We start from the raw sequence: 11,627 nt of genomic DNA on the forward strand, positions 1-11,627 counted from the left end.
CATAAAAGAAAAGTACAGAGGTCTAATTTATATACAAAACAAATCAATAAGCAAAAAAAAATCAAATCCGACAAGCACTGAATTTGTGGATTCTGATATGGGACACAGAGATAGGATAAATAATGTGACGGGTTAAACATGAACCATCTCCTAATATATGAGTGGTGTTATAGCATAACATAAGAACAAACAACATGTTCATTAAAACTGTATTTTCTCAAAAGACAGTGATTCGAACATGACTTATACAGAAGTACCAATTTACCATGGCAAGCCTTTCTCGTCAAAACTTATTGATATTGATATAAAAATAAGGAGATGTGACATGATTGCCAATTAGACAGCTATCATATATATTAAAATGTTAGACCACTTCTTGTAGGAGTAATTGTCCATAATAGACGACTTTTCCCATTTTTTGTCTATTATTTTGACAAACAAATTAGAATCGATACAGTATAGATCGAAACACTAGAAACCACCAAAATGACCAGCATTCCACAAACCCAAAACCCTAAAAGGTATTTTAGTACATCAAAATCATTAGAAATATCAAAAGATAATTATAGAAGCCATACTAGAAACCGTCACTACTGAAAAAGCAGACATTTTAAGTCAACAATTACAGCTAGTACTCACAAAAAAAATAATAAAATCAAACAATATTCTTGATAAAGGCCCAAGTCCATACAAAAAAATGCCAGAAATAGAAATCACACCATCTGGTTTATTTAAATTACTATACAGAAGCTAAAACCCCACAAAGCTAGTGGTTAACGGCATCATTAGACGAGTATAAAAACAACTAAAAACACAGATCGCAGCAATGTTAATCACCATTTTTACTAAATCACAGCAACAGGCAAAATACCAACAAGCAAACCTTGCACCAGCATTTGCTATTGAAAAGATCTGGGCGAACAAAACAAGTATAAAAAAAATATAGCCATGCAATCTCTCTTACTTGTATTTGTTAAATATTCTTGGAGCATTTTGTAACAAAACATATATGTACCATCTGGACTCTGGAGGCAAATAACATCCGTTGCGACCTCCAATATGGTTTCCGAAAATAGAGATCATGAGAAACACAACTTATTAATTTATACAAGAGCCGCATAACAACAAAAACAAAAATATTCAAATAGTCTTCATTACAAAGATTTTAAGCGTTTGATCATAAACTTCTAGTTTACAAGCTTAAATACAACACTCTAAATTGGATTCAGCTTTTTCATTAGACCGTACACAAACACATAGAATACATCTGAATCACAAGTCAGGCTGACGATAACATACCAATACCGTGAAATAACAAGTCAACAAGATTATAAATGGAAGGTTGCATGGCTTATGAACTTCAAACCTGGCAAATGTACTGTTCTAATCATCACACATCAGAAAAAGATTTGAAACTATAAAATACCAAACACCAACATCAATTCCCCGATAAAGATTCTAGAATAACCCAATCACAACAAGTTAAGACTCTTTGCTGAAATCGATAGCATTATATACCATTATACCGTGAAATAAAATATTAACAAGATTGCTGAAAACTAAAGACATATATGTTGATAACCACCTTTAATTCCTACCTTCATGGCAAATATATTGTTTATTTACAACATAATAAAACACCAAAACAACATGGAATTTAACCAAAATGAAGAACTGGGACTTCTTTCATTTATTGGATACCTAAATTTCATAAGTGTCATTATGAACAACGATATATTATATCATAATGCTAGGTCTTCAAAGTATACCCGAAACATCTGGCTAAATTATTAACATCAAGTGTATCAGCAAAAACAGCTGAGCGGATTGAATTAATGGTGGATACTAAAAAATACAAAGATCTCCCAGACGGTACATAAAAACTAATTCACTTTCCTCTTGCACCGACTTTTCTACTATTTACAAAAGTATTTACCATTCCAAACTCAAAGACAAGAATTGACCCTGCTATATTTTCATGCTGCATTTCTTGATTGATAATATATTTGTTACGTTTGGAGTACATGTTTTTAACAAACAAGCGGGCGGCATTCCCACGGGAACCAACTGTGCTCCTCTTTTAGCCGACATATTTCTTTTTCATATGTGGCAAACTCATACAGGATCTTAAAATGGAAGAATGAAAAGAAGATTGCATAATCGAACTCTAAATAAAGGAATGCACCAGATACATATGTGGAGCAGAATCTGCGTACCGTTCTGGATCACATGAGACCACCCCCGGTTTTTTTCGTGCTGCTCAGTCTTTAGTCTTTAGTTTTCCCTGATGTTTTGTAAACTGTTGGTTATCTTGTCTGTTCTTTTTGCATTGACATTGTCATTTCTTTTTCGGCATATGAGTTTGAATGTCCCTTTGGTAAGTTCTGCCTCTCTTATATCCTTCAGATGAAAGTTTCAAACTGTAAACCGAAAAATGACTTCAAGACACTATATAATAGGTTAACGGAACCAAAATTGTCAGTCCACTACTTGTAGAAGAAAGAAACTATATTAATGTCGAAAGAAATTGTGTGTCTTAAATGCCCCCCCCCCCCCTTTTCATAAAAAGTGTTGCTAATATTAGACGAAAATTAACACTTTACCTGTGAAGGCTAATGTAATATTAAAACTAACTTCGGAGAAATATTTCCGTGTCAACTTTTAAACAAGTTCAGCAATATAATAATATTTATGTATCAAGACAATACATCATGTACATAGAGATATAAATCATAAGATCGGGTATTTATAATTCATCATTTTAATGAATACTATGAGGGTAGCATACAGAAATACGTCCAAATTGCATGAATCTAATTATAGGTGATAAATAGCTGATTACAAAAATCAAGAATTTGTGAAGGAAAATCCTTGCAAAAATGCAACTGGTCATTGAGTTGAAGCTTTTAACAACCTTTAAAACCTCTCATAATATATATCTAGATTATTGTGAACATTTATTTGTTCCACCTAACAGAAGTTCCACTGGAAACTTTGTTTTAACAATGTCATATTACATAATATCTATTCCTGTTGGAACAAATATTCTATACCATTTATTCATTTAGGAACATATACTGTAATATTTATTCCTGTGGAAATAACATTCCAGAATGTTTCTTCCTTTTAGAACTTATATTATGAAAGAACTTCTATTCCGTGACATTAGTACTTAACCCTTTGGCTTTGGAAGACCGCTTATAAAGCAGACTGCAATATTGACATTATTAGAATTTGCTATAAAGTTTTTTTTTATTCAGTTTAAAAAATGCCGCTTGCAGGATTTTTTCATACAATTATATGAGGGTCATAATGGGGGACCTTCATGACAAAACAGTAGAAATTCTTGCCAAATTACGTTAACGGTAATTTTCGGTGGATGGCAGTAAAATTTATACTGTCTGTAAGATGATAAATAAAATTTACTGATGTTAACAAATCTGACAGCCATTTTTTTCCAAAAAAGAAGATTAGCGATAATTGTTTTAGACCTCTGATGAATCACAACAAGGATATTTTGATAAATGACTGAAATTTTAACCAATTTGACCCTAAACAATCCAAAATAACAGTTTGACTCCTGACAGTAAGCATGTAAGGGGTATTCCTACCCTCTTTTACATGGTTCATAACCTCTATGAATTTGATATTTTTCCCCCAGGAAGCAGTTTTAAACGTTACCTTTTGAAAGAAGTTTTTAGATAGAAGACATGTTTTAAAAACTAATGACATATTTGCAAATACTATGATACAAAATAAGATATTTCTCATATATATATGTGTGTATACATTAAATCAATATTCAATTATTTTTTCAGTGCAAAGAATGCATGAAATTGACACAAATGATATTTTCAAGGCAGCTCAGCAAGGAAATATAAATTTATTCAAAGATTTAGGAAAGAAAGAATTATCATCATGGCTTCACAAGACATACCCTAAGTCTGGAGACACAGTTTTACATTATGCCTGTAGATTTGGTCACTTAGAGCTTGTGAAAGTTTTATTGGACAATGGTGCTGATTTAGAATCATCAAACTTTGATGGAAAGAGAGCATTACATGAAGCTGCACAGTATGATCGTTTAGGTTGTGTGCAGTATTTATTGAGTTATGGAGCTCAAATGGACAGTTTAAAAAGAGCTGATTGGTAAATTTATGAGATAGTCTTAAAAACAATTAATCTCATCAAACCATGATTTATAAAACGATCCAAATTAAGTAAAAACTATAATGAAATGTAGACAGAAATTTTATGTTCTTTGAAGAAGTTGAATATTTTTTAGGTATACATGTTTATATTCATTGCTATTTTTTGTCACACAAGTTTTGGAGGTTTACTGGTACTCTTAATTCTATTTTTAAGTTTTCAAGATTATAATCATTTCTAGTAGTTAACAGTCATGACAGTGTAAATATTGTACATTTGTCATTAGAAAAGTAACCAAATACAAAGTATGCACATATATTCTAAAAAAAAAGTTAGATTAAGCATCTTATGAAATCATGTTTACTGAATAGATATATGTGTATTTCAAATGAAAATTGATTTAGTTGAAAATGATTGAATAAAACCATTCTACAACTTTTATTTTCTGTATTTTGAACAATACTATTATCTTTTTATTAGTAAACTATAGTCTTTGTTCAATGTATTATAAGATATCTAATAAATGTATATGATGTCTTAAAAAGTATATAAGATACATTTGTATTTGATAAAAGTAGGAGGATTTTTTCTAAAGAATATGAGATATTTTGGACATTGGATAAATCCAAATATGACATATGATAGCTTAAAATTTCTAAATTGACTAAATGTATTAGAATTAACTGAATTTTGGTTGATACATACAAGATATTAGTAAGTTATATAAAACATTGTATTAAGATGTTTACAGTACTTCTGTTTTGTTTTATTTTTTAGGACACCTTTGATGTTAGCTTGCACAAAGTCAAATCTTAGTATAATACAAGCTTTGTTAGACAGTGGAGCAGATCAGACTCTCAGAAATAAAGATGGATGGAATTGTTTCCACATAGCTACAAGGTAAATATAGCTTTAGTAAAGTACTTTGTTAGTCTTACAAAATTTTTGTCTTGTAACTTGTTTGCTATAGAAGATCTGCTTGCCATCTGTGAGAACCCAACAATTCACCATTTCAGAATAAAATATGTTCCAGGTAATTATTTTAAAAGCACACACTAGAATTATTGTTATGATTGAGTAATTTTGACATTTTTATTTGTTGTACGAACAATGATTCTTAAATGTAAAATTGTGTTTTACTTTAACTCCTTTTCTCTTTGATTTTACTTGGGATCTCACACTAGATTCTCGTTTCAGAGGTCTAAACTTTGTCAAAGGGATACATCCACATATTTTCAATAATGATTTTATATTTATGAAGAGTAACTACGGGTATAGGAATATGGAGGTGTTTTATAAATCCCAACTGAACAATTCCTACAGAGTCTCTGAAAATGTTCTATAACATCATAAAATTTCATAATATATTCAAATAGATTATATTGGTAATTCCAGGGAAGGTCATGAAGACATTTTAGATTTCCTCCATTCAAAGAACTCAGAAGTCTGGGACACCTGTAGTAAAAATGGAAGATCACCATTACACACAGCAGGTAAATAAAATGTGATGTCAAATGATGATATAAGTACAAAATTTTTAAGAATATCAAAGGCGGATCCAGAACTTTTTAAAAGATATACCTGGAAAACACTAATACAGCAGACAGATCAACAATCTTTATCCTTTAGCACATTCATACTGTAAATTTAGAGCATTTTGTGATTTAATTATACTTTTGACAATTGTATTTGGATAGGTTCACAAAAATAAAAACTTGCATTTTAAATTAATTTTATACCAATAACGATAGAGTCACATTCTTTCTTAGTGTATGAAAGATTGTGGCCACTGTTGCTTACAATTTTATTGTTGCATATTTTTGCCAGGTAAACAATTCTGGCTCTTGACTTTATGCCTTTTCAATTTTATCCATATATCTTTCAGCTTTACATGGCTGTACCTCAGTGGTTTGTTTTCTTTTAAAGAATTGTGCTTACCCAGTTGACCAGAAAGACAGTTGTGGAAGTACACCTTTAATGGATGCTTTAAGATCAGGTCATACTGACATTGCAAAGCTTTTACTGGACATTCAAAAGGTGATGATTTAATGGAGAATTTCTTACACATTAGACAAATTTATATGTAGGTGATTGAAAATTTGCCAAATCATGTGCAATGTTATGTTTTCTGCCTTCTGCTCCTCTGTAAATAATATACTATCTGCCACGTTATTAAATTATATTTTACTTTTTTAAAGTCCATTTAATTTATGAGTAATCATAATATTTATTTAAGGTTTTTGGTTGGGAGTCGGTTTCCTATAAGGAAAAGTTTCTTAAGCAATATGAATTATATTGGAAAAAACAATTACAGCAGAAATATAACATTTTCAGCCTGTAACTAACAAAATAAATGCTAGGTATGATGGGATTGGTCTCATGTTCATTGATTTTAATTAAATGTTTCCAGGCTGATGTAACCTCAGAAGATAATGTAGGTTACCAGGCACTCCAATCAGCCTGCCAAGCAGGATGTATAGAATCTGTCAGGTTCCTTATAGATGCTATTAGTTTGTCACCAGATACAGTGTCCTCTAGAGGATTTACACCTTTATTAGTGGCTTCAAAGGTAAAATTTTTCATATGGTTTATTTTCACATGTTTTGTCACAATATGACATAATTTTTATGATGTAATCTATGATATTTCGTTCTTTTCAGTTGTAACCATGGAGATATATATTCTGACAAACTAAAACCTTTTAAGCTCACCTGGCCCAAAGGGCCAAGTGAGCTTTTCCCATCACTTTGCATCTGGCGTCGTTAAATTTTACAAAAATCTTCTCCTCTGAAACTACTGGGCCAAATTGATCCAAACTTGGCCACAATCATCTTTGGGGTATCTAGTTTAAAAAATGTGTCCGGTGACTCGGTCTACCAACCAAGATGGCCGCCACGGCAAAAATAGAACATAGGGGTAAAATGTAGATTTTGGCTTATAACTCTAAAATCAAAGTATTTAGAGCAAATCTGACATGGTGTAAAATTGGATCTATCTGCCCTGAAATTTACAGACCAATCGGACAACCCGTTGTTGGGTTGCTGGCCCTGAATTGGTAATTTTAAGGACATTTTGCTGTTTTTGGTAATTATCTTGAATATTGTTATAGATAGAGATAAACTGTAAACAGCAATAATGTACAGCAAAGTAAGACCTGAAAAGAAGTCAACATGACCAAAATGGTCAATTGACCCCCTAAGGAGTTATTGCCCTTTATATAGTCATTTTTTAACAATTTTCACAAAATTTGTAAAATTTTACTAACATTTTCCACTGTAACTACTGGGCCAAGTTCATTATAGATAGAGATAATTGTAAGCAGCAAGAATGTACAGTAAAGTAAGATCTGCAAACACATCACCATCACCAAACCACAATTTTGTCTTGAATCCATCTGTGTCCTTTGTTTAATATTCACATAGACCAAGGTGAGCGACACAGGCTCTTTAGAGCCTCTAGTTACAAATTTGCATAAAACACATTGATAAATGAGGTTCAAGCAAAAAAACATTGACATAAAAATTGCAAACACACTGCTAGAAAATAACCTTATCAAAGGACACTAAAAAGTAGTCAGTAAAAAGGCCCTGCAGAAAATCTTGCAGAAGAACCTTATTAATTGAATGTAAAAGGAAAATAATCTTATGAATTCTTGATCAAATTTATTTTGTCTAATACTTTTCAAACATGTTTAAAGTTTGGAGTAAACGGGTCCAAGCGTAAGCAGTAACAATAATATACTTTATTTGGAAACACTCAGACACATATTTACATGTGCAACAAGAGGCAAAATACATAGTCATTATTATGGTTATACAAAACAATGTTAATATATAAACATTTATCGCACCACGGCCAAATTATCACATTGTGATTGGTTTAACGCCATCAATGGGGACCCCTATGAGACCGTAGGGGTTAGTAAATTTCATAGGGGGTTCATGACGGGGTAATGGTGATGTCATTTATTAATGTTGTTGTGTTTCATTGATTATTTTTCAACAAAACGCAGCAGAAAAAGTCCAGCATGCGATAAATTTGTTATACGATTAACTACTGGGGACCCCTACGGATCCATAGAGGGTGAATAAAATCCATAGGGGATTGGGCCTCTGGCCTCACCCCCTATGGATTTTACTAACCCTCTATGGATCCGTAGGGGGTCAGTAGCATACCATATAACTTATAATAAGTTGCAATATTTTAACTAATTTCTTAAAAGCAAATAAGTTTCTGACTTTTACAAATTTACCTTAAAACTGAATTTTTTAGTCCAAAACTCTCAATGACAAGTCAGATATTTATAAAATCCCATCAACAGTATAAAGTTTGAAGTAAATATACCAAAGCATACTCTAGTTTACTAGTAAAATCTTATGGAATAAATCAGTTAGTACCAAGGTATATGACCATCCTTCAAGTAGGCATGGTTTTTTAATACAATGGAAATTGAAACTATAGTATTTTTTTATTTCAGTTGTTTTCCTTATTTCAGGAAGGTCAGATTGATACTGTAAGGTTTCTGTTATGTTTTTTATTTTTTTCAGGAAGGTCAGACTGATACTGTAAGGTTTCTACTGTCTGCAGGTGCTGATGTAAATCATACAGATACAATGGGAAGAACAGGTACATGGATAAATATTATCATCATCTCTCTTAAACTAGCATTAGAGTGTTAACGAATTAAAGTTCAAATTAAATTGACACTAAGATTTTTGTTAGATTTAGAAATTGCCTATTTACTATATTGTGACATATATATACGCATGGAAAAAAGTATTGCAACACCTTGATTTTTTAAACCTTGAAAAATCAGCCTCTTATTTTGGATGGAATATGATAAAATAGTTGTAAAATAATATTGAAACATATAGTTAATGATTACATTGGCATTAAAACGAAAAAAAAAATTATGAAAAAAAAAGTTTTATCTAACCACAATTTTGATAATAAAATGAAGTGTTTTTGCACAAAAAAAATGCATTTTACAACTTTTACTGTAGTCGAACTTTACAGTGTCAGACATTTCAAAATTAATCTTAAGATGATTGTTGACATCATGATGAATCGTTTTACGCCAAAGAATTAGTACTTTGTGCGCAGCCTCCATTCAAACGGTAACCGTCTCTTAACGTCTTCTGATTCCTGCTATCAGTCGACTAATTTGTTGCTAAGGTAGCAGCAACCGTTCCCGGTAAAGGGCATTGTTTGTTTCATGACGTGTTCAAACTGGGGTGTTCTTTCTCGCACTTTACGCCCAACAGTGTCTCAAATATGCTCTATATGGTTCAAATCTGGGCTACGATCGGGCCAAGGAAGATAAACCGAATTCCATTGGAGCAATGGATCTTCCTCCACGATGCTAATTTCAAACTTTGACGAGCTCTGCACTATAGCACTATATTTGATACGGGCAACTGTGTGTCTGTTTGTAAGCAAAGGTCTCCCAAATGGTATTAGCGCACGATAACAGTATTGATGATTTGATCTCGAACAGTTCTTGTTTAAAGACTCCTGTATGACCACCACTCTCTTTTTAGGGTTGTATTGTTTGCAATGGATTTCCTTCTGACCAACCTTCATTATGCTTGATTTTCCCTAGCAGATGTTATAGGGGGTCTTCTTGATCTCGTAAGGTCTTTAACATCGTTTGTTGCCTGATTTTTATTCTCAAAATGACTTATAGTGGAATGGTGATGACCAACAATACGTGCAATTGTCACAGCGACATACCTGCTTCCCTCATGCTAATAATCTGCCATCTTGCTGCAGTTAAGAGTTGCGGATGACCAATTACAAGGTGTCAATCACATAACTTTATAAACTTGATTATTTTTTAAACGTGTCGAAAACAATGAGGATAAAAACATTTGTTTTGTTGTTTACGAGTACAGTAGCTGCATGTGCAGACAAGAACTTATCAAGTCGATATTTATTGATTAAACTCAAGTGAAATTTAAATAATGTTTAACTTGTTGTATTTCAACAAATTATATCACCAAAAAATAAAGAGTGTCTCTTTAATTTGAATTTCAATGTGGTGTTGCAATACTTTTTTTTGAAAATTGAAAAATCAGCTATTTGGTATTAACATAAGCTTAGTGAGTATTTTTTCATGTTTTGTTTGGTTTCAGTCTTATAACAATTAAATCAATACATCCTTTTTATTATATCAGGAAATTTTTTGCTTAAAAATTCTTAATATCACATGATTTATTAGCCTCATTGATAGTAAATGTTATGGACACTATTATGGTGTAGATGTAAATAAAGACTTGGTGAAAATTTATATTTGATTTGTTGGTCACTGCTCATTGTTAATATTTACATTAAATGCATATAGTTCAGATAAGCAGAGATTTGTAATTTAGTAATTTTTCTTGCATAAGTTATATTTTAAGTTTGATTGTATATATTCTTCTTTAGATTATTATTAATGTGCCACTTATGCAAATTGAGTAAATGTTTTCTTTTACAATTGCCTGTTATTAATCATTAATGTCAGATTATTTGTTATTATGCATAAAAATTTGCCAAAAGAAAGATAAATGTTTTGCTACCTTCTGGCAAATATTATGTTCACAAGCAGTCGGTATAATAATTCAAATCATACTGTAAGTTTGCTACGGTGAATTGTGAAAGTTGTTGTTAGTTTTGATTCAAAGTTTATAAGAGAACAGTTTAAAAACCTTATCCAATATCAGGTTATGTGAACCATTTACAGAGAATTAATGACGAGGTTTCATAGCATACAGTGACAGTATATGAAGCTTTAGATATAGTAATGCTGGAGATTTGTATTCACTAAGTATGTATGATAATGATTCTTTCTTTATTACAGCACTTCACATTGCCAGTGGAGGTCAGCATGCAGACACAGTTAGGCTTCTTCTGGAACATGGTGCAAAAATGCTGAACGATAAAACTGGTACTGCTCCAGATAAACTAGCCAGAAAAGACATTGTTAAAGATGTATTCAAAAGTCATGGGAAAATAACTTGAAACAAATAAAATAATTTAAACTGCTGTGTATTTTTAGTAGTTTCAAGACTAGGTGTATTCTACCTTAAAATATGTGATAGACTTGTTTAAATCAATGAGTCTTTTATGCTGAATTATATTGGGCATACATGAAACAAGTTTGAAGAAATAGATAATGTTATGGTATGCAGGTTAGAGGCAGACTCGCAAACATGTTTAACCCCGTCACATTTCATAGTGCCTGTCCCAAGTCAGGAGCCTATAATTCAGTGGTTGTTATTTTTTGTCTGTCATATTTGTTTTTAAGAAATCGTATTGTTGTAAAGTAGGTTGTTAGCTTTCTCATTTAAATTGGTAAACAAAATTTAAGAAGCTAATTTTAGCAGTGACTGGATGACTTATCTTTGCAAATATATGCTTGTGTGTGTATGACATTTGCACCAATTTTAAAAATATTATTTTTTTCATTTGTGCCAAAACAAAACTTTTATTTGCGT

At 31.7% G+C, this 11,627-nt stretch overlaps 1 protein-coding gene across 1 annotated transcript; it reads left to right on the forward strand.

Annotated features, from left to right (window-relative positions):
• Positions 1-2,617: 2,617 nt before the first annotated feature.
• On the forward strand, positions 2,618-11,175 carry LOC139493504 (ankyrin repeat domain-containing protein 16-like). Its single transcript, XM_071281963.1, has 8 exons — positions 2,618-2,742; positions 3,819-4,149; positions 4,927-5,049; positions 5,545-5,642; positions 6,035-6,186; positions 6,560-6,718; positions 8,697-8,775; positions 10,991-11,175. The coding sequence occupies exons 2-8, from the start codon at positions 3,827-3,829 to the stop codon at positions 11,149-11,151; spliced, it is 1,095 nt and encodes a 364-aa protein (XP_071138064.1). The 5' UTR covers positions 2,618-2,742; positions 3,819-3,826; the 3' UTR covers positions 11,152-11,175.
• Positions 11,176-11,627: the final 452 nt, after the last annotated feature.

This window comes from Mytilus edulis, chromosome 1, assembly GCF_963676685.1.
Source record: "Mytilus edulis chromosome 1, xbMytEdul2.2, whole genome shotgun sequence".
NCBI lineage: Eukaryota > Metazoa > Mollusca > Bivalvia > Mytilida > Mytilidae > Mytilus > Mytilus edulis.

What these genes read in the sequence shown, in the direction of transcription:
- LOC139493504 (XM_071281963.1), top strand. Translation starts at nt 3,827, where the DNA reads ATGCATGAAATTGACACAAATGATATTTTCAAGGCAGCTCAGCAAGGA. An exon ending in AGTTTAAAAAGAGCTGATTG is followed by an intron (nt 4,150 to 4,926) that starts GTAAATTTATGA and finishes TTTATTTTTTAG; the next exon opens with GACACCTTTGATGTTAGCTT. An exon ending in TGTTTCCACATAGCTACAAG is followed by an intron (nt 5,050 to 5,544) that starts GTAAATATAGCT and finishes TGGTAATTCCAG; the next exon opens with GGAAGGTCATGAAGACATTT.